The sequence below is a fragment of the Polyodon spathula genome, chromosome 1 (assembly GCF_017654505.1).
Source record: "Polyodon spathula isolate WHYD16114869_AA chromosome 1, ASM1765450v1, whole genome shotgun sequence".
Classification (NCBI taxonomy): domain Eukaryota; kingdom Metazoa; phylum Chordata; class Actinopteri; order Acipenseriformes; family Polyodontidae; genus Polyodon; species Polyodon spathula.
In genome coordinates this window covers 21,913,653-21,939,522 of record NC_054534.1, presented here as the reverse complement: position 1 = coordinate 21,939,522, position 25,870 = coordinate 21,913,653, and the positions used below count along the sequence as shown (strand labels likewise).

General features: G+C 37.3%; 1 protein-coding gene across 2 annotated transcripts in view; it reads right to left on the bottom strand.

The window, feature by feature from the left end:
- The window catches only part of LOC121315607 (solute carrier family 12 member 2-like), an 82,979-nt gene extending 63,792 nt beyond the window's left edge, over window positions 1–19,187 (bottom strand). Inside the window, exon 1 of one of the 2 annotated variants that reach the window (XM_041249854.1) lies at window positions 18,178–19,187. In XM_041249854.1, coding sequence (XP_041105788.1) covers window positions 18,178–18,741 — 564 coding nt within the window. In that variant the 5' untranslated portion in view covers window positions 18,742–19,187. The remainder of the gene's footprint in view (window positions 1–18,177) is intronic. The other variant, XM_041249844.1, reaches the window with a different exon arrangement.
- Between the last annotated feature and the right edge of the window lie 6,683 nt (window positions 19,188–25,870).

Sequence of the window (25,870 nt, the reverse complement as noted above, 5' to 3'; positions counted from 1 at the left end):
AGTTCACATGGAATAACACTGCACTTAGACTAATGACACATCCCATCAGTACAAAATACAAGTACAGTATAGCAGACTCATTTTAAAGCACTTTTCTCATACATTAGATATCGATACTGCACAACAGAGGTTACTGTAACAGCACATTATCTGGTTATTGCAAAACGCACTATACCATAAAGTTACAGATACAATGCAATATTTTTTGTCCAATTTCAATCCCTATTGGAATGAGAATACTTACAGCACATTATAAACTGAGGTGTAAAACATTTTATAGATGATGGGTGTGGATTGTTAATTTCCACCTGTTGCAGCGTATGGTTAATGAAAATTTGAAATGTGTCACAACAGCCAACACCTACAGCAGAACAGACACTTTTGTTGTTACTATTGGTAAATTATGTCTGCCTACAATAGACAAACTGTATTTATTACCTACATTGCAAAGATGATGCCGTTTCCTTCCCATCTACTGAGCATTCTACATGGCTTTCCTTTCTGCATCACTGCCTTGATCTGCTGTATGGTCTTCCCATAAAATCAGTGCTTTACTACATATCTACACAGCAGCATCCCAGACTAAATTCCTCTAAATTCTTAGAGTGTTTGAATCTGGATGCATCCACAGACTTATTGCCAAATTACTTGCATGATGTCGACTCTATAAATCTTAGCCTACAAAAATAGCATGTACTGTAGCTGTACAACAATGTGTAAAATAGTAAATGGAAAACTGTAAAGGGATGGTACAGTGTAGTATATCATTTGAAGGCAGAACATGACAGGTCCTTACACAGAACTCAACAGGGTACTGCGGTAATGCTGTACACATTTTATTAATATAGACCTGTTTCAGTAGCACAAGAATACAGCTAGGGGAGTTACTTGAATACAGTATATTTTAACACAATGTTAAATCAGAAAATCTAACTTTTGCAATTACAGTAGCTCCATACGTTAAGCTAAAGACTGTGCATAGTACTGTACCTTACAGAAAAGCAGCATAATGGGACTAGTACACAAACAGCAGAGTCATGAGCGAGGTAGGTCACTGCAAGGTCAAAGCAGAACATTGGGGAATATGTTCTCCCTGACAGACATGATGGCCAATTGGTGTGAAGCTCTACGTTGCACTCCGTGTGCTTGTCTGATCCCCAAAGGTAGCTGCTAATTGTATAGAAGCCCTGCATTCTACAAAACAGCAGCACCCTCATTGAATAATTAATAAGTAAACCTTCGCCTTACATAAAAATCTAACCTTATTACAGTACCGCTTGTAACTTTTTTTATTTTTATTTTCCTTTGGGCAGGGGGGTGGGGTTCATGGCTCTGATACAGTGTACTGCAATATATGCTACTGTACAGTAGGTCTCCGGGACCAGCAAGAGAAGCCATTTTCTTATTTTTAATAGTATTTGGTTTGTTTAAATAATTTGTTGCATTGTTGGGTTTTTTTTTGGATTATCAGACAGGCAACAAATGATGTGAACATTAACCTAGAGCATACAGTATGTTCGAACATTAATATAAAATTCAATTCAAATGGTGTTAAAAAGCATACAATACTATCAAACTTACCAAAAGAGGAATGAAACAGAAGCACCTAAAGGGTATTCATCTGCAAATTACAGTCAGTACTGGGTGCTATAGTAACAGAATTATTCTTGAAAGACTTTTTTTATTTAATTTTTTTTTTTTTTTATAGGTCAGGTAATTAACATGGTGCTAGCTTAAAGCAAAGCAGGTCTTATTTTCAGCTGCACAACTATCGAAAAATCCTTGTTTGTCCACAACAGGATGAAGAAGATATTGCCTGCTCTTGTCTATACATTTCAGCATCATTCCTTACATTTTTATATATGCAAGTGAATTATTCCCAGCTTGCTTTGGTTTTAAATTTCAATGTATCTGCATTAAAATTATGGTTCATGTGGTTATCACGGATGTGCAATTCGTACGGCCAGATGCTCAGGACAAGTTTTGCCGTTAGACAAGTGTTATTTATTTGTTTATTTAATTTTCCTAGGTTCGTTCTGTTGCCGGAGATAGATAGATAGATGATAGATAGATAGATAGATAGATAGATAGATAGATAGATAGATAGATATATATATATATATATATATATATATATATATATATATATATATATATATATATATATATATATATATATATATATAGATATATATATATATATATATATATATATATAGATAGATATACATATACATATATAGATATAGATATATATAGATAACACAAAAGCACAAACATTTTAAAAAGTGTTTAAGTCCCACCACTATCACTTTTGATTGGCTAGCTGTGGAAGAAGCTGATCTTCTATTGGTTACAAAGAAACCCAGAAATGGCTGCCTGGGAGCCTCTGGCAAGGCAGACTGATCTTTTAACTCAAGGTTTTATTTAAGTTTTTTTGTAAATTAGCAAGTAAGTGATACTGCTTTCTACATAAACCATTTAAACACAGCAATGTATCAAAGTTACAAAAAACACCAGTCGCTAAGGTATTAGTGGATTAGAAAACATTGTGTTGTGCAATTTATAACACTTCATGGTCAAGTGTGTACTTTTTGGGATGTTTAAAACATTGTTGCTAACCTAGTTCACGATTTACCTTATTTACATATATATTTAAGATTTAAAAGCGCTATATTTAAAAAAAAAAAAAAAAAAAAGAAAATGGAGATTTGAAGAGAAGCGATATTAGTGATTTACTGGACATGCACAATCCATCAGTTTTATAAAAACGTAAAAGATTGACAAATATATTTTTATATTATTATTTTAAAATAAAATAAAGACTGCAAATCAGTGTACAGAGCCAGGTTCCCCACCGAATACAGTGCAGACAGCAGGTGCTCAGTATGAACCTAAGACTCACTGGATTGAGTACGGGTATGTGAGCCCGGTAGCGTGCAAGCTGCCACCACCTTTAATACCCAGGGAGGGCTGGTAAGCTGCACTAAAAGCAGGTTGATTAGAGTGAGGCAGAAAAAATAAGGGACTCCAGAGAGCAGTATTAAAAATAAGACAAGGTCTTTATATGAGAAAAACACACACACACACACACACACTCACAGCCCGTGGAGGTTGTATGAGGCACAGACTCAGATGCCCCAGAACCAGTCGGCCCAGACCAACAGAGTCCCCCACCTGAATGTGCGCAATAAAGTAAAGTAATTCAAAATTAAAAGAACATAAACAACTAAATAAATAAATCAAATCAAGAAAATAAAAACTAAATACTTATTAAAAAGTGCCAAACTGTGACATTCAAAATCATTTATGTGTTTATTTTTCCAGTGAGAGTAGTGCAGGGAAAGAACGTTGCCCTTCCCCCCTTCCAAAAAAAAAAAAGCCATCAGGGTATGAAACCCTGTCAGCTTTTTAACGGCGTGGAACAGTGGCGAATAAGCATTCACAAATAATGCTTAGAAAACAGTCACCCAGAACTGAAACCTCCCTTCATCGCCACTGCAATGCCAAGCCTACTGAATGATGTTTAAACATTTGTGTTCTCCCTCTGCATGGGATGTAAAGTTTATCGTTTGAATTTACTGAAACAAGTTGCAACTTTTGAAGTAAGTGTAAAATCATATTACAAAAATGTGGAGATTTATACTGGGTTACAACCGTGACTGAAGATGTCATTAGAAAAGGGGGCAGGTTGTACTAATGAGGTCAAATAATAATTTAAACATTTTAAAACTAATAAACAATTACCATAGTTAACATTATCGTATTATGTTGCTTAAAACACAGTAACACAATATATTCATAATAAAGTTGAGTTCTTATCTATAAACAGTAACATGTTTAAAGCTTGGGACACACTGTCTGTAGCTTGGTGTTGTTTACATTATTGTCAGCATATTTTAAGAGATTGGAAGATTAAATTACTTTTCTTAAAAACATACTTTTCTTATACCAATACAGAACTGGTAAGCGATAATCAGTTTGTTTGGAAACCAGGCTTTAAATCACTGAAAATAGGTGCACATGCGGCGATCTATGAGCACTCCTAGGCTCAAGCACCAATGGGGGAAAATAAGATCCAGCATAGTGCAAACAAATCACCTGTTCTGCTTCACAAGCGAACTGTTATTGCAGCATTTAAAAATATAAAATCCATCCACTGTAGACAGTCAGCTGATGAAACATCTCACCGACATCATTCTGCTTGAATCTCTAGTCTGGTTTCCGGCCGCATCACAGTACTGAAACTGCTCTGCTCCGGATTGCGAATTATCTCCTGCTCAACGCTGATGCTGGTGCTCCCTCCATGCTTGTCCTCCTTGACCTAACAGCTGCTTTTGACACCACAGATCATGGCATTCTTTTTGACCGCCTTCAGAAGTATGCTGGAATCTCTGGAACCTGTCTCTCCTGGATGTCCGCTTACCTAGCCGGACGCATGCAGTCTGTTTTCTATGCTGGACGCAGTGGTGTTGCTAATCCAGTCAAGGATCTGTTCTTGGGCCCCTTTTCAATATTTACATGCTTCCCTGGGGTCAACTCATCCGCCAACACAGCCTCATGTTTCACTCCTATGCTGACGATACCCAGCTCTACTTAAAACTCGACCCACGTAGCCCCTCTGCCATGGTACGGCTCTCGGCTTGCATGTTTTTGAAGTTCATACCATATAGTTAGCAAAGTTTTTCTCCTTCTCTGTCTGGTTGCCAACTGCTGTCTAATCCAGTTTATATCCCGGCCGTCATATTTGTTTATATTGTCGAGTCAGAACAGGATTTGTGTTTATTTATTTATTTATTTATTTTTTAAAATGTCATTTTACAAAATCATCATTGCATTATTTTGCCCACAGTCTGAAAACCAGCTTGAAGCTAGGGCTGCTCGAGGCACAGTACACTTTTTATTATTACTATTTTATTATTACTCAGCTTGTGGCATGCTAAAACTTGCCATCTGTGTTCCCACACCAGAGCAGTAAACATTCTCAAAAACATCATGTCCTTCAAAGGTAACAATGGATTGTTAAATATGCTGCACACTGATTGTAAGCAGTGTTCTTTCTATATAATGTGTTTCCACAGCATTTCTTGTTAAGCAATTTTATTTGCTCTGTGTGTGAGAGACTATAAACATGTTTACTCGTCTCCCATTGACGGGGTGATCATGGAGAAGCCGGGTTAGCAGTGGGATCTGTGTGTGTATGTCTGCCAGCTCGGGATAAATCCAGAGCAGTGTTTGTTTTGGTTGTTTTATTGAAAAGACACTGTAGGTGAAAAAGGGTTACCAACCCGGGTCCTGGAGAGCTATTGGGTCTTCTGGTTTTCATTTCAACCAAGCTCTCAGTTACTTAACTGCACTAATTATTGGCTTAATTAGTCAAGATTAACTGGTGTTCCCGATCTTTAGCCATTGATGACAGACACCTATAAAACCTGAGGATTTGGGTCTGTCAAGGACCAGGTTTGGAGACCCCTACTTTAGAGTGATACAGGAGGAAAAGGTTAATGTCATATTCTGTTGGCAATGATGGTTAATACACTACAAAAAGCCTAGTGTTTGATAGCATGTTTTGTATTCATCCATAACTTCATACATATTTTATACAATTCTGTAGATTTCCTGTACAGTAAATGTAAGTTTTGTAATGGTTTTAGCAGCTGGCATGTTAAGTATTTGCAATTTTTTTTTATTGATTTTTGGCTGACATGATCTAATCTTAGGTGGAACTTTTATTAAGGCTTTTTTTTTTCTGGAATCTGATGATCTTGACAACAGCAAGGTCTGGAATATTATGGAGAGGTTGTTTTGTAGAGATTGTGTTTGGTCATTCCCCCAGAGTAATCTGGGAAACACAATTCTTACCGAGAACTTTTCATCCTTTTAAAACACTGTCCCAAAGGTCCTTGTTTATAGTAAACAAAACACTTTACACTGAACAGCACAGTTGGGACTCTGTTTGGTGACTCCGACTTGATTAACTAATTCTAGATTGAACAAAAAGTTTTAAAATTGGCTCCACCATCTACCCTACAGTATAGTACAGCATCTGAAATCTGCAGTTCTACTTTGTAGGAAAAAAAGCATTTTAATTATTATCATTTACCGTTTGTGTTCAGTTCCGGCTTGTGTCTGAAGAAGTGTGTGTGTGAAGCAGCTTGGATTGTTTTTCACAGGAGAGGTGACATGCTCCAGAGATGAACTGGAGCACTAATAAAGTGACCCTGCATCAGCAGGTCATGAGAAACCATAAGCCACACAGTACTATATAACTACACATGTATGAGTACTGTATCAGTCTGGATTTAAATGTCGTTTTTGCAGTCTTGACAAAATCTCCATAACCCAGGGGTGTGCAATTTTTGAAAAATACTTATCCAAGGGACAAAATGCTAGAAAATCTACTCGTCTGTCTTAAAAATCTACTTGTCCCCTCCCATTCACACAAAACACACAAAAAAGTAGAGTATAACTTGTAGGATTCTGGTTTTATTTAACAGTGAACACCACAGTTAGAAACTAACAATATTCTGCTACTGGTCTAAAGGAACAGTACCTATTTAAACTTGGTAGTCCTGATGTAAACGTACTAGTCCTTATTTGAAGTGCCTAAGTTGGAATCAACAACAACAGTTGGGGTCCCAAAAATAGGCGTAGATTTTATTTTTCAAAAAAATAAATACCGTTATAAATTAAGATTTACTTTTTTAACAAAAGCACCTTCATAAACGGTCAATCACCTGTTTGCACCTCATTACCGAGCAACTAACTGTACTGTGTGCTGAGAAACTGACACTGACAGCACCAGATGGGATGACAGAGGAATACATTCTCTCAGCTATGCCACCTTGCCGACCATGAAGCTCCGCCTGGAATTGACACTGATGACACAATTAAAATTGTTTATTTTATTGTACATTACATGTGTTGCTATTTACAAAAATGCTGGCTGGCTACGTACTCACGTACACATGAAGCCTTCACTAAAGTCCCAATTTAAAAGACATTACTTTTCACTGTAGCCCTCGGGATGAAGTTGTTAGGTGGCTATTTACATACTTACCAACATTTGGAAACTGTTCAGTGGGACGCTTGTCTCCGGGGGGGGGGGGGGGGGGGGGGGGGGGTCGGGTCATACACATCACACATAGGAGGAGTCATAGCAAAAAACACTTATTATCCTATAATAGACATATTCCCTCCCCCCAACTCAACAAAACATGACCATCATGACAGTAAAATTAGACATAATGAAGCGTTCTTACCTTTGTATAAGTTAGTGATCAGCAGGATGTGCCAGCCGCACAAAGAGCCCAGCGTGTGGTTTTCACTAACTCTACTGTGCAGAATATATGTATTTTTTTTCCTATGGATAAATATCGTGCCTTTCTTCCTGTGCATTGGGACGTGGGACATTTGCTAGAAAATCTGGACAGTCCCGAACATACAGGGACTGTTGGCATGTATGTATTTAATTATTTTGTTTTAATTAGCAGTGGGAGAACACAGCTTCAGTAAGTACAGTAGAATCTGCCAGAACTGACGTACGCTGAATCTACTATAGATACCAATGAGAGCATAAAAAATACAAAAGAAAAACGAGGGAAATGCAGATCTTTAAGAAATCTGGGAGGCTTTGTATCAATCAATCTTATTTGATGTAGCGCCTTTCATAATGGACCACCATCACAGAGCGCTTTACAAGATGCAGTAACAACAAACCCATAATACTTCAAAATACACAGAAATGCATAATACATGACAGTTTAAAAAAAAAAAAAAAAAAAAAAGCAAAATGCAATCATCTTGAATTGAGATACTTTACTAACGAGTTAATTACTTAGTTTATTTAATTGGCTCCATCTACTGACTTATATATTCACCCGATGTTGTTTTTTGAATCTCTAACACCTGATGAAGACCCGTATTGTTGAAACACGTTGTGTTTCGTGTTTTTAATAATAAAGAATTGTTTTTTAAATGTGAAACATTGTCACTTGTTTTTAACTCTCTTGAGCATCAAGTCTAAAATGAATTAAGGATACAATTGAGCCATCCTGAATGTGCGACCTACCCAGTCTATGCAAACAAACAAGTGGACTTTGGTTGGACATGCTCAAATGATCCTCTAAAGTAAAGGGAAAAAACTGCCTCAGTGTGTTTGAATAAACACAGTAGGCTTAGTCTTTCTGAAGTTCAGTGCAATTTACTACTTTTCATCTTAATAGGTTTCCATCAATAAAAACTGCGTTTTAACAGCACCACTTTGCAAAAAGTAACAACCAACAAGCATTCCCCCTACTCCTTAGTCAGTGTGTTGTATGGGGTCTATTTTTGCTCACCTATCACACAGAGGTGAACCAAGCAAGAGAAATTCCAGCTGTCTCTTTGGCCATTACTGCCTGACCCTTCCTCCCCTTCCCGTGCTGGACTTATAAACATGTGCACCTAAAAGATGACTTCCTCTCATAGAAAAAAATAATTTCACTCACATGTCCTCAACTGTGTATGTGTTACAGTAAGTGAAAAAACACATTTCATAAATGCATCAGTGGCATTTATACATGTACACAAACATGCAGAGAGATGGAAAGAACTAATTTCAGGAATGTTACAGCTAGCCTGAGCAAAATCTCCTTAGCAAAACAAACCACCCTTGTCACAATACCCAAGTGTGTATACAGAGTTCATGAGAAGTCTCTTCCTGAAGCAGAAGCTTATGATGTATGAGGAGGCTATGAAACACACCGTACCATGCTGCTCAGTGCAGCTCATTAGCTCCAAACCACATTCATCTTGCAGTCTAAACTTTAGCTGCTGTATACTGTAGGATTCTCTGTTACGCCAGCACTGAGATTTACAGTACAGTTATCTCAGGAATCAAATTCTTGGCAAGACTTGGGAGTTATAACAGTCTAATTACATCAAGCAAGCAAGTTAGAACTGTATACTGCCATAAAACAAGAAAGAAAATGTTCACATTAGCCAAGCGGATACAATACAGAGCCTAAACGATCACAGGCCAAGTAAATAACCATGAACCTCTTGGCAATTTCATCTAGTTTAGTTTCAGCACATGCTCTTATTACACTTTACTGTAGTATCCACTACTTGACTAGGATAATATAGCCACCTCAGTGTTAAATCCCCATTTTATTAAAGGAGCGTATGTGCAAGAGGTTAACAATGCAAGTTCCCCTGTGTCATCACAGCATAACATTCAGCGAAACCAAAATGAAAGAGGAAGCAACCCTCACTGTAAAAACTGCCAAAATACTACATGCAGGCACTCAATAACAAAGATCACATGGTCTACTGCTACAATAAAATCTTAAATTGTTGTGAAAACACAGACAGTCAGCTTTACTATTTTTTTTTTTTTTTAATTCTACATACAGAAGCTAAACACACACCCACCACCACCCCCACCACCCCCCCCCCCCCCCCCCCCACACACACACACACACAAAGGGGTACACATTGTAAAAAGTATACCCAATACCCCTTGACTTCTTATCATATTCACGACTAGGCGCTGCATCCTGTGCGCTCTCTACCTTACTGGGTTTCAAACAGGAAACTAGTGTTTTTCTCTGAAGAAAGTATGAGTAATGTGTAATGACCCAGACATGGCAAATAATCATAACTACTGCAGCTAGATTTAAAAAAAGAGAGAGAGATTTGAATATAGTACACACAGGACACAGAATTAAATATGCAATGTTTTTTAACTCCCTGACCACATGTCCCAATGCAGACACAAGGCTAAAAATTATTCTAGTGCATTTTCTTTTCTTGCAAGGCTAAAGCAGTAAAGATAGTTACACATACAGTAGCACAGAAATGAATAAGTAGCAAATGTGTTGGTTCATTTATTTACTTATTTATCAATTACTCATATAATTCTATAACAATGTTTAAAACATTCTAGGGTTTTGTTTGCAAATCTGTACAAATGATGCATGCTGTGTCAAATTGTTCTTCCCAGAAAACGTCTAAACGTTTCTGTTACTGTGTCAGCTCATTTATTTGCACTACTGTAGCACTTATACCAGGAAGGAATATCACACAGTCTAGTCTACATCTTCTAATGCACTTCTCCAAATCAGCCACACATCTGTCAGATTTCTGCTCAGATACAGGTTGGGAGCACACACCTACAGTAGCAGAAGACTGAAGTATCAATCCCAGATTCATTGCTGGGTGTAAAATGGAATACTGTAGGGGAAAGAAATAAGAATATAAATAAATAAACTGCTGTTGTTGCAGATGTGTTCTGATTTACATGCACAATTGTCTCTATGCTGAATTTGCATATCATCTCCATTCTCTATTGTAATTCTTAAAACAACTACAGAATACAATTTGGAATTAAAAAAAAAAAAAAAGTATTTAGTCAGTTTTTAGAAAGAGAAAAAATACACATTCATAAACTGTACACACCACATACAAATAAAAATAGCTGTCGTTATTAAATGACAAACACACCTGGTGAAAACAGAAATGCAACTTGATAACTCTCTATACCACAACACACTGCAGCAGCTTCATGATCATGTCGTGAATGATGAATATTCACAACAAAAGACCAAACCAATCCACTGAATTAACGTATGTTTCTATGATGAACTATAAACTTTTTTTTTTTTTTTTTTTTTACCATTCCATATACACTCAAACAGACAACTATTAATAGTTTATTACTGCAAGTGCTCATAAGCCTCTTGTAATTAAGGTCTATTTCTTTGCTAAATAAAATAATACAATACACAGAAGAATACAATGCCCTATTTGAACAGCTGTGAAATTGTTCTCCAGCAATGCAATGCACTCAATACGGTATGCAAAATACAGAAATAGGAAACCACATTGGTAAATCTCTTCAAGACAGAATGTGAAGTTACATAATCACTGTGTTTATAACAATACACACATATAAACACACACACACACAGATTTCTATAGAAGAAATTTTTTGATCAAAACATTTCATATCAAGGGCATTCAAAATGCATTACTAAGGCTTGTTGATTTTGACTGGTAGAATTATTTGTAATGTGGGGGTGAAGAGATCTGTAGGGTAAAGCTAGCACGTGAACGGCTATAGCCATACAGATGGGCGCTAAGCAACAGCTCGCTGTGTTGATATCGAGGAGGAGAGTATCCCCTCCATGGAGAGAACTACTACACGAAACCATTCCACTCCAAGACAGTGCACGTGAAGGCATTGCCCGTGAAGCATTGCCTAGCCAAGGCCGTTTGAAAAGGCAGTTTAAAGAAGCCAGGACTCCGGGAGCCCAGAAGTAAGTCAGTTTAGGGGATGTTGATCCCAAACAGTGCAGAGAGGGTTTGCGTAGTGTAGTAGGTTCCTGCAGCGGGACGATCCTTTTAGTGGGACTAGCGCTCGTCTTGTGTGGCAAACTTATTTTTAGTTTTATTTTGTTTTCTTTATGAAATCTGACACTAGCAATATCATTAATGGTACCCTACTGGCAGCACATGTGTTGTAATTAAATTTGCACGCCTCTGCAGCGTGTTAATACCCAATGACCTGTATCTGCCTCAGTATTATTCACCGACGACCCAGGTATCACCACCCTGTTAGACCTACATTAAAAAATCAGTTTCATACAAATAAGTAAGTAGACCTATGAAAAAGTGCATTGTGAAGTGAACTACAGTACAGTGTTAAAAAGCCCCTTTAATAAGCCTTGCACAGCAGGCTGAACGCAGCAGTTAATGTGGGAGGGCAAAACGGGGTTTCTCAAAAGCATCTTGTTACTTCACTGCCACTGTTATCTGTGAAACATGATCCACTGCATAAAGATTGTTCTCATAATCGTAATACAATCTCACAGTACCAGAAACCTTAAAATCAAGAATGTACCGCCAAATTATAGCCAAGACCAATCCTAAATGTCTACAGATGTACAATCGCTCTGGTGCCAAATCAAGGTAGCTATCATGTTGATTGTGACGGAAAAGGAAAATAGTAGTTTATACTGTATATGAGGTACTGTAATTCAAAGACTTGTTTTCCCACACTGGTAAGAGCAATACACAACATGAACAAGGAATCAGAAATTGAGTTATTTTTACTGTATCAGCACTTACAGGAACGCCTCTAGATACAGTCGAAGTTCACAGGTATAAAACAGCTACAGGATACCGTTAACCTGAATGTTCTCCACCTTCTCGGAACCTTTAATGGCAAGCGGTAAACGAGGTATACCTTGCAGGGCTCGCAAAAACACGTAAAACACGTTTAGAGGGATCAATGTTTTTCATTGGTAATGCTTCAGTGATTTCCGGGGTGACGTACATGTACATGTACACGTACACATTGCTTGTGACCAAATCCCGCGAGGATTGCCACGTGTAACACCCCTGACAACTCAAGCAATCCTACCTAGTCAGCACTCTGGTATATGTCACACGACTGTCTGCTCCAGTAAAACGAAGAGTAAAATGGACACTACGACAGCCAAAGTATATACTTTTATATTGGGCAACATTTGATTTTTTATTGATTTATTTATTTTTAAATAAGGAACAAAGATTTCAATTAACATTTGCAATTGAAACAAAACGGAAACTTTGGTGATGTCCTTTTTTTTGGGGGGGGGTTGGGGGGGGGGTGATTGAATAGGATATAGCCAGAATACTGGATGCAGCATGCCATAAATTGGGTACTGTACTTTTATTCACAATCTCGTTGATATTAGTATCACTAGTACTAGTAGTGATTAATACTGTAATAATAAATAAAATCAAAGAATAAAACAGTACTAACTATTAATAATTTAGCTGATGCCTTTATCCTAGATGACTTCCTTAACTTACTCCAGCAGCTTATATTGTTCGTTTTGGATTGTCCTTTTCTTATAGCGAACAAAAGGCTTTGGACCCAAACAGGGCTGTTGTACTGAGGGTATACTGTATTTAGTATTTGACATATATGCTAAATACACAACACTTGCACATTTTTATATATCTATATCGATATATAGATAAAATGCATGCACATTTGTTATTTCATTTATGTTATGTTTCACCTCCCATAGTGTTCAACGTTTAACAGAGGGTATAAAGAAGTTTGGATCCGAATCCTGTACCATACTGCAAGTATACTTGTGCCAAAATTGTCTGGTTTTAGTATACTATTGGTACCACTATACTATCCTATTTTGGCACAAGTATACTTGCAGTATACAACTTTGTATATTCATTTTGTAAATAATGCAACGTAGTTCTCAAATATTGGACATTTCTTAGATTGTATCTTTCTTCTCTTTTGATTACCTGCATTGTTTCTTGCTAGATATGACCCTCCAGATTCTGACAAATACTTTTAGAAAACCAGGAGCAACTTCTGCTCTCGATCAAAAAGCTATAATGCTCTGTGGCTGCCCGTATATATGGATAACTATCAAAAAACTAGTAGAAACTAAAACAAAAATCTGGGAAAAACAAATGGAAATCTGGAAAAAGTATGGAATTACGTTGAAAAAGTGCATGAACCCTGAGATACTGTACCTATATTGTGTACAGTGTGCTTTGTACAAATCACAGTCTATAGGTCAATTACGGGCAACTTGACATTTTTTGGACAAACAAATGTCTACAATGGACTGCCCGAAGGGCAAGTACCATTACCAAATTTTGTGAGCCCTGCCTTGACTTTCAGCAGCGCCCTCACCTTCGGCTTGGGACGCATAACTCCAGTCGCGGTCAACTACCACTTGGTACACCCTTCATCGACGGGCACTATCGCTATTAGAAAACTATTTTTTTTCTCATTATTTTCTTAAAATAAACACTTTAAAACATAGATTTACCTTGAACTCATAATGATTTGTCAGGTACTCTTTCACTAAGAAGTTTTAGGAAAATAGTCCCAAAACTGTTCATAAAGGATCATAAAACTAATAATGTTACTTGTCAGAGTTGCTTATAGTTTAACTGGACAGTGCCAGATAAACCGGACGGAGCAATATTACAGAATTATCCAGGTCTCTGTTTGTTGTTGAAGGATGCTGAGCTCCAGTCAGTCAGGTTTATTGATCCAAAAGTGGCAGCTTCACTCCCCCTCCCCAGCAAATGAACAGAGCTCCTTCCGAAAGGAGAACCCAAAAGTCTACTCTGTATCTTGAAACAAACAAGCAGCTCTCTTGAGAAAATGACATGAAGTTAATCAGCTGGGATCCGAGCTCAAATCAGGTGGCAAGTGAAAGAAGTGTGGTTGTTCAACCAGGTCCTCTGTGGATATCACCACTTGATATTATAAAGATGCCGTCTAAGTGTATTCATGGGATAGGCCCAAAACTCAATACCAAAGGTAGTATGGAATTGGATTAAGGTGTCTAAGCAGTCAGTGCTTGGGGAAGCTTGCATGGAGACCACCTATACACATACAATACATGCAGTGTATGGATTTAAAGCTGCTTACAACACTATTTAAAAGCAATTCAAATTAAAACAAGGTACAGTACTATTCCTTGCCTAACAATATGTACTTACACTATTGGCTTACAAACTGCCTGATAATAGATTAACGACTGAAAACCAGTTTGCAACCCTTCCCACAGACAGAGAGGCCCACCTGACTGGTCAGTATTGATTTCCATTAAAATCACTGTGAAACCCCATCAGCCTCTCAGCAGAAGTCACTATACTCTTCCAGAACAAACTGCAACAGCAACTACAGTACATTAGTCAGAAAGTCTAAACAAATCCATAGAAAATGTAACTAGCTTACTGTTTTGTTACACATTAATATAAACAAGTACAACTCACACATTTTACATTTTTTTAATAAAACAAACACGTGTATCAACCACTTTGAGGGCCCACATTGAATGGTTGATCCAAAAAAATAAATAAAAGAAGGTTTTGATGACCTGAACTGACCCCGGTTACAGAGTTTTCAGCGTATTTAGTCGCTACGGACAAAAGTTTTGCATCACTTAGAATTTTAGGATTAATTTTATTTCTATTTTTCTTTTAAAGTATATGGAAAACTACAAAACGGTATGCAATTCAATACATTAACGTAACTTTATTCACCAGGTTTCACTCGACTATGAAGCAAAATGTGTTAATTCTACACGGTGATGCAAAACTTTTGGCCATAGCTGTAAACTGTCTGGCACACAATAAACTGCAGCTCTTTGATTAGAGAAAGAGAGGGCCACTTTATTAAAAATGCATTGCAGGCTTCACTATCACACTGACCTCCATCCTCCATCCTCCAGGCACTTTCAGCTCGTGCTTCCAGTGAAATAATAGTACAGTACTGTCAGTACCAGACTGGACTTTCAAAACAAACCATTGTTTGAAAGAAATGCAAGTCCTCCTCTAAACAATGCCTTATTAATATTCCAAAGGGATTAATGAGGGGCTCAGTTACTCAAAAATGCATCGAAAATCATGGCTACTTTCATGTGATTTGTCCATCTGGCACACATTCTAGTTGAAAAGCTATACAGTACACTGGTGTTGCTACATACAGGTATCAGGTTTATGACAGCTTTAGATGCATTTTAATGATGCTGTTCTCCATTGCTAGCTATACAGTAGGCAGTGATTATACTTCATCAAAAAACAAAAATGTTGTGTACATATTCCTCAAGCAGTAGGCCTACCTGCTGATGAAGACTGACTGAAATATGTTGCCACGGTTTTCAAAATGAAACAATGACTAAACTTGGTATTTAGAAGTGTGCTACTGTCTCAGAATACACTACAGTAGATGAAGTAGCTTAGCACCTGTTCATGCACATATTCTTTCCAACTAATTTCTCCTGGTACGACGCCCGGTTTTGATATTCGGTTACTCATCAATAATCGCGCCAACCTTATTACTTTAAGCAATATTCTTAGTATGCATTTCTTAACCCAGCTGAGACTAGATCATGTCTGACTTTCCCAATAAACATATGCGGTTTGTCTGAACTTGTCTAGCACAAAACAGGCTGACTCAAGTTCAATGGACAGGTGTACTGCATGTGTGGTACCTTGATTGTGCACATAAATATTTAGGTCTTCCATTTTCCATTTTTTATTCATTTCGAGTTTTATTTAACTCTTTTTTCAGAGCTTTCGCTTTTTATATACCGTATGAAATTATTGCATTTGGTTACTTCGTTTTTTTTCCGTCACAATATGTATAGTGACACTTCAATTGTACCTTCTTTGCTGTCTTCCACAATTAAATCCTTATGGTCACAGGCTGTGCGTTTATCGTTTAAAACCGAAAACCAGAAGCCCTAATTATATTTAGCCCTCCCATCTTCAGAAACTAGGCTATACCCTAACTGTTAATAACCACTTAGACACCAATAGGTTAGGTTTCTGTTGGGGGAAAACAATTTCAGACAGGTGAATTTGCCAAGCCTTGTTTTACTTCTATTGTCTACAGACAACTTCAGAAACTAGAATAAACCTCTTATAAACAGCTGCATGTAGCTACAGTACTCAACATAAAACTGTAAGGAACTAACCCTGCAAGTGGGTTTAGCAAGTCACCAACTGCTGTTCTTGTATTACAGTAGTCCCCCAATGTATCTTGTCATTTGAAAGGGTTGAACCTCTTCATGGGTTTGAATGTATAAAATAATCTGTTTAGTCAAAGAATGTCACATTTAAACTTTTTTTCTCTCTTTTTAGTTTCAAAATGTCTGAAGACTTTTTTTTTTTTTTTTACTTTGCTCCATAAGCAAAGTTTTTTGGTTGCGATTTGACAACTAAGTAACCGACATCAACAGTCGTCTCCGAATCTCAGACCATACCCTGTGGTGCATAGTGCAACGAGTAATCCCTGAAAACAAATAGTTATGTTGTTTTGGAGAAGTAACTGACCTTCAGTCACGTTGGCCCCTAGCAGTTAATTGCTCCACATGTGTTTGCAAGATTCAACAGCCTCTACTTAGGTACCAACGGGTTGACCAAATGAATAGTCTCTTCACTAGTGACTGGACATGCAGAAGAAAATGATCACAGCATCATGGCATATTACTGATAAGATTGAAGCTTGAGACTGGGTAAAACATGGTGTGATTTAAACTTCCACCCTTCGCATCAAATATCTAACCAGTAGCTCATATGATTCAGAATAGGAACAAATTTGTGTTAGAAAACCAAAACATAATGGTGAAGATGCTAAATATGCAACCTCTTTCACTTACTGTATAATAAACTGAACTGTAATTCATGTTTTTCTTTATCTAGCCATATGTACTGTACCTATCACAGGCTGCAATTCTAGAAGTGTCAGCATCTGTTTCATGGGTAAACTACTGCACAGCAGATAGCTTGAATATTATATTATTTATTAAGTATATTCTGTGCACACATGCAGGCGTTGTCTATAGTTTAACAATGGGCATATTTCTTCCAAACAGATGACCAGAAAGAAGGATGCAATTGGTTTGAACAATTAACTGGGATAGTGGATCTAGACCTGTCCATCAACCAATATGCCTGAGCTACAACAGCCCAGCTACAGTACCAGAGGATATTTTCAACACTGTACCTTTACTGGATGCCATGTTCAAGTGGGTACATTTTTAATTATGGGACTTGAACAACATAGATCTCACATCATCTGAACGTTACACAGATACTTATATGAAGAATCTGATATAAATACACAATACATATGCAACGGAGCTTGATATCCAGTGAATACAGGCATTGGCTTATTAATGTAAAATATGAAGGACGCCAGAGTCTGGACTGAGATGATATAAAGCAGAACTGTACTTCCACAGACAGCAGTGTAAGCCGCAGCAGACCCGCTGAGCAAATGAAAATATTCTACTCCCTAACAGTAGGACTCGTGTACAAACCCCAACACATTTCTCATTTTCAGATGTACTGAATCTCAATTTAGGGTGTCTCCCAACCTTTAAATTGCCTTATCACAGTGTATAGTTTTAGGCAGAAAAACTAATTAACCCAGATTTCAGGCTATGATGAATGCAAAGGTTAACACTTTCAGATACATTACAATTTCTGATTTTATAATGTAGTTTTTGTAAGAATTACAAAACACTAAAGTGGTTCAGCATTCTACTTGAAAGTCAGTCACCATGAGTTACATGTAATTATTCGGTATATTCCTTCGGTATAATGCATGTATGCATGGCGGTGTGTATTGTTGCAAAAAGATAAGTTTACCTTATCTAGCTCATCGTGCAACTCTGCCAGGCTGGGTCTCAGCAGCTTCTCCCCGAGTGGCGCGGCCGTCTGCCTGTAAAAGTCGATCCTAGGTACCGCGTCTATAGTGTTGTGACCAAAAGTCCTCAGGTAGTAGGTATTGGTATGGGTGTCATAGTAATAATGATGGTGGCCCCCAGTGGAGGAGTGTAGGCTCCCTTCGCTCATAACCGTATCCCCATTCTGGAAACCATCGGTGTTCACAACGTTGAGTTCTGGTGGGCTCTCGGCGCCAGATGGGTCCACAAAGTTGACAACCCTGAATCTGCCTTTGGCTTCCTCGCCTCCGGGTGGATGCTGTGATGTTGCTTGCTTGCCACTGTCTGAAGCAGATTTGTCCCCGGTTGCATCTGGCGATGCTGTAGTCGGTTTGGTACTCTGAGAGGCATCGCCACCAGACGCAGCTCCAGCTGCCTCCGCCACCAGATCGACCTGAAAGCGGCTCTGGCTCGGGGTTTGGCCGATGGGCTTGAGAGCCAAATCCCCGGCTAGACCCTGGGATGTGTTCGATGATGGCGCGGACATGGCACCACCAGTTAATAATTATTAACAATATTTTGATACACTCTTTCTTTCGCGTGCAAGACAGCGCTATAAACAATAACCTATCTCCCGTACAATCTCCAGCGAGTTTAAATAATTAAAAGTACAATGAATCTGCCACACTCCTTCCTGGCTCAGCGACCTCGTTTGTTGGCTGCCCGCTACAGCTCCGTCGATATTTTTGTACTTAAAATATTAGCAGAAAACCAGACTTCCAAATGTCTGTTAAGAATGGCCAACGTGTATTTATTGAAAAAAAAAAACATTAAGTTCATGCAGGAGCTTACACGGCAAAGTAAAATGTTTTCCTCGTTTCACCCAATCCCCCAGTGTGAGGGTTACAAAGCGTGCTTCTCAGTTTTTCGTCTTGGTGAAGGATTCTGCCACAGCACTCAGAGCGGCGACTCCTCCTACACAATCAATGGTTTCACGCTGCTATATAGAGACAGCGGCCGGCTTCACCGGGGTTGGGTTTCAAGCACAATGTAAAACTCGCGAGAGAAGGGAGCCCAACAGTCAACAATGCATGTACACAGCACGGGGGTGGAGTAAAGCAGGAGGTGGGCGTGGGGAAAAGTAATAAGAACGTATGGGTGGATTCCGAGGAACAAGAGGACTGACAAAAAAGGCATGTGAAGCGAATGAGACCTATCTCTGCTGTGTGTCACATAGTATAAACATGGAAATTTACTTGCGATGTTAGATATTACATTAGCATGTAGAAAAAGTATTGTACGTTTGCAGAGACCTTTAGCTTATTCTCATGTGGATTGCTTTGTTATACCAGCATGTATTATTGTAATATAGATAAATAAATCAACCTGCGTTCATTTAAATTATAAAATGTAAACTAAGTCACACAATTTTCATTAATACAATAGGAGGCCCTTACATTTTGAACCCAGCAGTATGTGAAGTAAGACAGTGTTAAAAATGCACTGGTATGAGTTTATGCTACCAGAACTGAACTCCTTTGTACGGTATAAAAAGGGCTCTCAATCACAAATCACCTACACTGAAAGCCATTTTTAGATTCCATAATGGGAAACAAATGCAATGTTACAAAGAGCTTCGGTTCAGGCAAATATATCCCTTCAAAGTTTGTTACTACTGCAGTCTTGTAAAATTAACAATTGTGTTTCTCTTTGGAGTAAAGGTCTTGACATCTCTGTAAGCACTGAATTTGTGACACCCTTGCCGAAAAATGGTGTTCTTATTACACTCCAAAAGAGAAGTGTAAAAATAATATTTATATTATACCACACCATTCCATACAAATCTCATTTATATAGCATCCTTTGTGCACAAGCATCCCTGGGTGCTTTGCAAAAACACAAGAAGCCAAAATGAATTCTGTGCTGCTCGCTAGTAACGCAAACAAACAATTGGTTATTATCTTAGATTAAAAATAGGAATTGTCTTAGCATTACTTACAGAAACTGGAAGTGAGTTCCAAAGTGATGTAGCTCAAGAACTAAATGCCCTTGGCATTATAAAGAGATTCTTACAGGCAAATCTTAGAGAGGGGTGGTAAGGGTTAACTCATTCACACGAGTAGGCAGGACAAAATCCATGGACACTCTGTGAGGAACAACCTTTTAAAAATGCATATGACTCTGCATTGGAAGCTAAAGTGACCTTAAAACTGGGGAAATATGACATGTAGACGTGGTACGAGTAAGTATTCTGGCTGTAGTATTGTTTGGCATAGTTTTAAGGAGGAGACGATTTCCTATTGAGGGATACCAAGATATTTAATGAGAAAGTAATCCAATGAACTTATCTGGCAACAAACTCCCCAAGCCCAGTACTACTTTCCTAAAAAAAGGAGAACATTTCAGGTGCCATTCTACTTGTGAGATGTCTTGCTCATTAAAATATTAAGCATGTTTTTAAGGAGGAGACGATGATCTATTCAGAGATACCAGGGTATTTATTAAGTAAGGGGTCTCAGTGAAGAAACATGGGCAATACAATCCCCACCCCTAGTCTTACTGTACATCATTTGTTGTTTCGATCATTTGTACCAGTACTGTGTATGTTTATACTGTACCAGACAACACTCCACGGAGACAGATGTCTGGTTTTCCCTGGATGATCCCCTGGGCATCACTTCAACCCTATTCTATTGTTCAAAGCATTACAATACAATATCATCATAGATTTGTGCCAGGTGTAAAGTGTAGACCAGCTGAAAATGACTCACTGTTAAATTAATATTAGGCATTAACACAGTTATTTTTGTGATGTATTTTTTTATTTCATTTCACCAATTATATAGCAAGATAGGGAGGAAGAGACATCCCTACAATTGCCTTTAAAGTAAACTTGTGCATCTTATTCCCCATAACCAATTTAAAGATCAATCAAGTCAAATTGATCAATCTGTTACAAAGCATGTCCAGCTGCCAGAAAATCAATTTTCACTGTATCACGATTTCTCAAGAGCCAGGAAAGAAAACAACACAGGCAACAGAACTCAGAACCCTTGAGAGGAATGGCAGTCATCATATATAGGTAGGTGTTCTAACAGCTGTAAAAAATCAGGCTGAAAATGAAAAAAAAAAAAAGTTTAAAGACATTTTTAGGACTGGCCATAGTTTAGTTCTTTTCAGAAATCAAAAGAGAATAAGCATAGAAAATGTATAGAAGAAAATACTTGAACACAATGTTTTAAGTTTTCTAAATGATGAAAGAGATTAAATAAATTATTCACCTAGAACTGTCAAGCTGAGATGCTGTGACTCATCTTAAATGGAATCTTGGCTGGTAGGTAAAAGATGAGAGTGTTTGTAAGGGGCTGAGCAGGGATTACAACACTCCTGCATCCTGGCCTCTTTTCATCTGTACTGGGCTACACTGAGTCATTAATCACATTATTAATAATAATAATAATAATAATAATAATAATAATAATAATAATAATAATAATAGCAGGACTCACATTCGGCAGTATTTCATGAACCTTGTTGTTTTATCCAAGCATAATACTGGAATCAAAACATTCAGATACCATAACGCAAAAATGAATCTTTTCCGAATTCTGAAATAATTTTCCTTCTACCGATACTTCATGTGTTTCTGAAACAAATTGGATTGTACTGTAATATTTTATATGATCATCTTAACATTGAACTGGGTGGACAGGAGTTCTCATGGCCAGAATAAATTGATCTACAGGGATGGCAGAAATGGTTGTGTTGATACCATATTGTTACATTTTTTTTTTTTAGAATAAACAAAACACATGTGATGGTGTTGCAAACTGCATACTGAGTCATTTAGACCTTTACAATACCTTCCAGAGAGATTTGGCCAATTAGAAATGTAAACACAAGTCTGCATTTATGTTATGCAACTTGTAACACATGCAAACATAACATTTCAAATATACCAACACATTATCACAACACATAGTTGACTAACTTCCACTGGTGGTTTAACCTGTTTTTCAAAGGCTTAATCTGCTACTCCTGTATTGACAGTGCAACCATCAACAATTTCTTAATCAGCTCTACCTGCTGTAGCTTTGTCTCTATCACCATTGCTGGCAGGATAAGTGCATACAGTAAATAGGGGCTTTTAATGCACCATGTAATAATCATGCAACAACATCAACATCACACATTTTCAATTCATCAACATATTATACTGTGAACTGCTTTGTTTTGGGGACTGGAAGATTACATTTTTAAAAACGTTTGTACTTTATTTATTTATTGGAAAATTATTTTGTGTATCCTTGTCTGTATGCATCTGATCTGTATGCATCTATTATGTTCTTAATTCAATCTTTCTAAACTGCAAACCACTAAAGAGGTCTAGGGGGAAAGAAAGGTCCTGGATAGGTGTTGCTTCCATTCAGAGTCTGACTTCAGACAAATTTAAATTTGTCCATAATATTTTTATTGTCCAAAATATTGGTTATATGGGGTTTGCTGAATGGCTCACCAACTTTGTAATGTGATACTTTGTAACAACTGTAAGTCCCCCTGGATGAGTGTATCTGCTAAGAAATTAATAATAATAATTAAAAGCATGGCCACATGGTGTGTAAGGTGAGTCATACAGTCAGGTGAGTGCAGGTTCGTGTCCTGGCTGTGTGAAATTTAGGGTCTTCGCTGGTGCACCTGCATGTTAGGGAGGCCAAACTGTCAAGGATTGTTTCTCCTCATCGTGCTATAGCAGACCCTACTGGCCAGGTGCCTGGCAAGCTCAGTTGGACACCTGCAGGGCTGGCTTTTGCTCTCCAGAGGCCATTAGCTCATTGACTCCCTTGAGTTTCTGGGTGTAAAAAAGGAAACTGGCCTGGTCGTGGGATTGGGAGACACCAACTGCACCTTTAATTCTCCCGTTTGGGGAATTGCTGCAGTGAGGGAATGTAATTGGACATTATAAATTGGGGAGAAAATCAGGGATTAAATAATTGGACACTCATTTTTTTTAATTTTTTTAAAATTAAAAAACATTGCTTATGTTTTGCAAAATAATACATTCTGTAAGCTCGCAAATGCATGCATAAACAAAAGCTTTAGTACAGTACCTTAGCTAACCTCCAAGCTTATGCAAGCAAATATAGCCCGTACAAAGAAGGGATACATTTAAACACTTTCACCACCAATAAGCACATACAATGTTATTTACTATCAATGTTTGCTAACTTGTTGTGCATTTTTACTTTCACAGTGGCATCACAAATAAAGATAACTGTATATAATCTTTGTTCTGCCAGTTTTATTCCACAAAAGAAAAATGAACTTAACTGAGACAATTTTAATCTTTCAATGAATGGAATAAAACTGATAAAAAAATACTTTTTTTCTCTCTCTCTACATGGTAGTTGTCTGGCTTGTTTAAATTTACCAGGCTTACACTTATACTTGAATTCTCAAATATGATGTACATTTAACCAACATGCCACTCTAGGTTATCTACTGCTGCGTAATAATCCGATATTTAGATTTGGACATGTAACGGTTTATTGATTATATAATCTCAGTATTCTGATGACTTCATAGAGCACTAAAGCTTTGTTCTTATTGTCTATGAGTATCTTTAGAATCCATTGATGGAAACCAAGCCACTTTGTACGTGGTTAGCCATGTAATGAATATAGTTTAGTCAAGAAAAGATTAAGTAGAACAAGGGAGGCCGCAGTGTAAATTTAAATATAATGCTGGCAAAAAAAGATTAAGCTTGGTTTTGCAAAGCAGAGCTAACGGTACAAGGAGGTACAAGATCTGTATTATATCAGAATTGACCCTTAATGTCCTTAATCTAATCAGGGAATCGGCTAGGCCATAAAGCATGAACCTGTTTTTCTGTTGTCTGAAAAACAAACAAACAAGTTTTTTTTGTTGTTGTTATTGTCACTTCTATCTTTGTAATTAACTACAATCATCTGCTGAAGGTACAGTAGCAGACATAAGACCAGACACATACAATAATTCAATATTAGGCTTTATGACCAGTGTGACAAAGCGGGGTTCTTTTATTCACAGTTGTCATCTTCTGGTGTAAACAAAGGAGACTCACTACGGCAGTAATCTGGTACAAAATGAGACAGTGCTCATATATTCATTTTCTTTGTTGTTTTGAAGTTGTAAATGACAAACGTATGACAATGGTTTTGAAATAAAACAACACAAAACGCCTGTCTCCACACTGGAGAACTAAACTAAATACTTCAGGACGAAAGTAAACTATAATATTGGATGGCTAAGCCATTTACCAATCAAAACACTATCTCTTTAATAAAAAGTAGAGCAACATGTTGAACCTTGTCAAAGAAACTGCACTGCAGGTGTTTCTAATTAACTGATTGCAGGTGTTTCTAATTAACACCTGTTTGTACACATATGAAATCCTGGGAAATGTAGTTCAGGGTTCCATGTCAATTGAACTACACTTTACTTTACAAAACACAGCTCAATATTTTTCCCTGCACTTTGTTACACCAATCATAAGACTGTAGTATGGCATTGGGAAGTCATTTCTAATGAAAACAAGATGGGAATCTTATACAAAATAATATGCAAAGTTATTTAGTAATATTCAGAAAAGCAATAAATGTACTGCACAATCACATTTAGTACCAGAAAGTACTGTAGATAGTTTCCTCAGGAAAATAACACTGCAATCAACAATACAGTATGAATAAACATGTAATCATTGCCTCAGAATGTAACCTGTCTATGAGCCTTATTTGCTCATTCAATATGTAAACCCAAACAGAGCAGCCCATGGCCTGTGCATATTGAATGTCAGCTCACATTTCTTAATCAACAGTTTCAAGTTCTATAATGAAGGTTGTATGCTGGTAAAATGCTTTCACCGTCAGTTTGAATTGATTTCCCCTAAATGTTATTTGCTAAGTTTAACAGAGTTTTTTTTTTTTTTTTTTTTTTTTTTTTTTTAATTATTATTATTATTATTATTATTTTTATTTTTATTATTTTTTTTTTTTTTACATTAAATGTCAATACCGAACATATATACATGTTTCATTTTAAACATTATCAGTAACAAAAACATAATTTCTGTGATAATTCTGTTAATTTACATTTGGATTTCTTAGCTGTAATAGAGCTTTACAATGTTATCTACAGTATAACCTTCTAGTGCTGTAGGCAGTAGCAGAAACATTCCTAAACTATTTGAAAATAATCAAGTGGCAAGCACATTTTTAAAGGGGGGGGGGGGGGGGGGGGGGGGGGCACTAAGTAAACCATAAGTAAGCCTTGCTCTTCTTTATTAATTGACCAGAAACCCTGTACTGTGCATTAGTTATTATAGTATCAGATGTGTAATGCTGAAGACCAAACAGAATAATGCTATAATATTTACTTTTTGTATGGCATATTTCACAGCTTGTCATGATCTTGCCATGTTTATAGTACTCTCAGTTTAACCTCTTACACAAACCTGATGGTTAACCACAAAGGGTTTACAAGAATGTATGTGTTTAAAAACAAAAAAATACAATCACACAATCTGCTTTTATAAAAAATAAATAAGCACTGTACATCTGCATGAGATTTAATCTGCTAATTCTGACAAGCTCAAATTGTGTTTGGATCAGGATGAATCTGACATGACAAAAAGTTGTTTT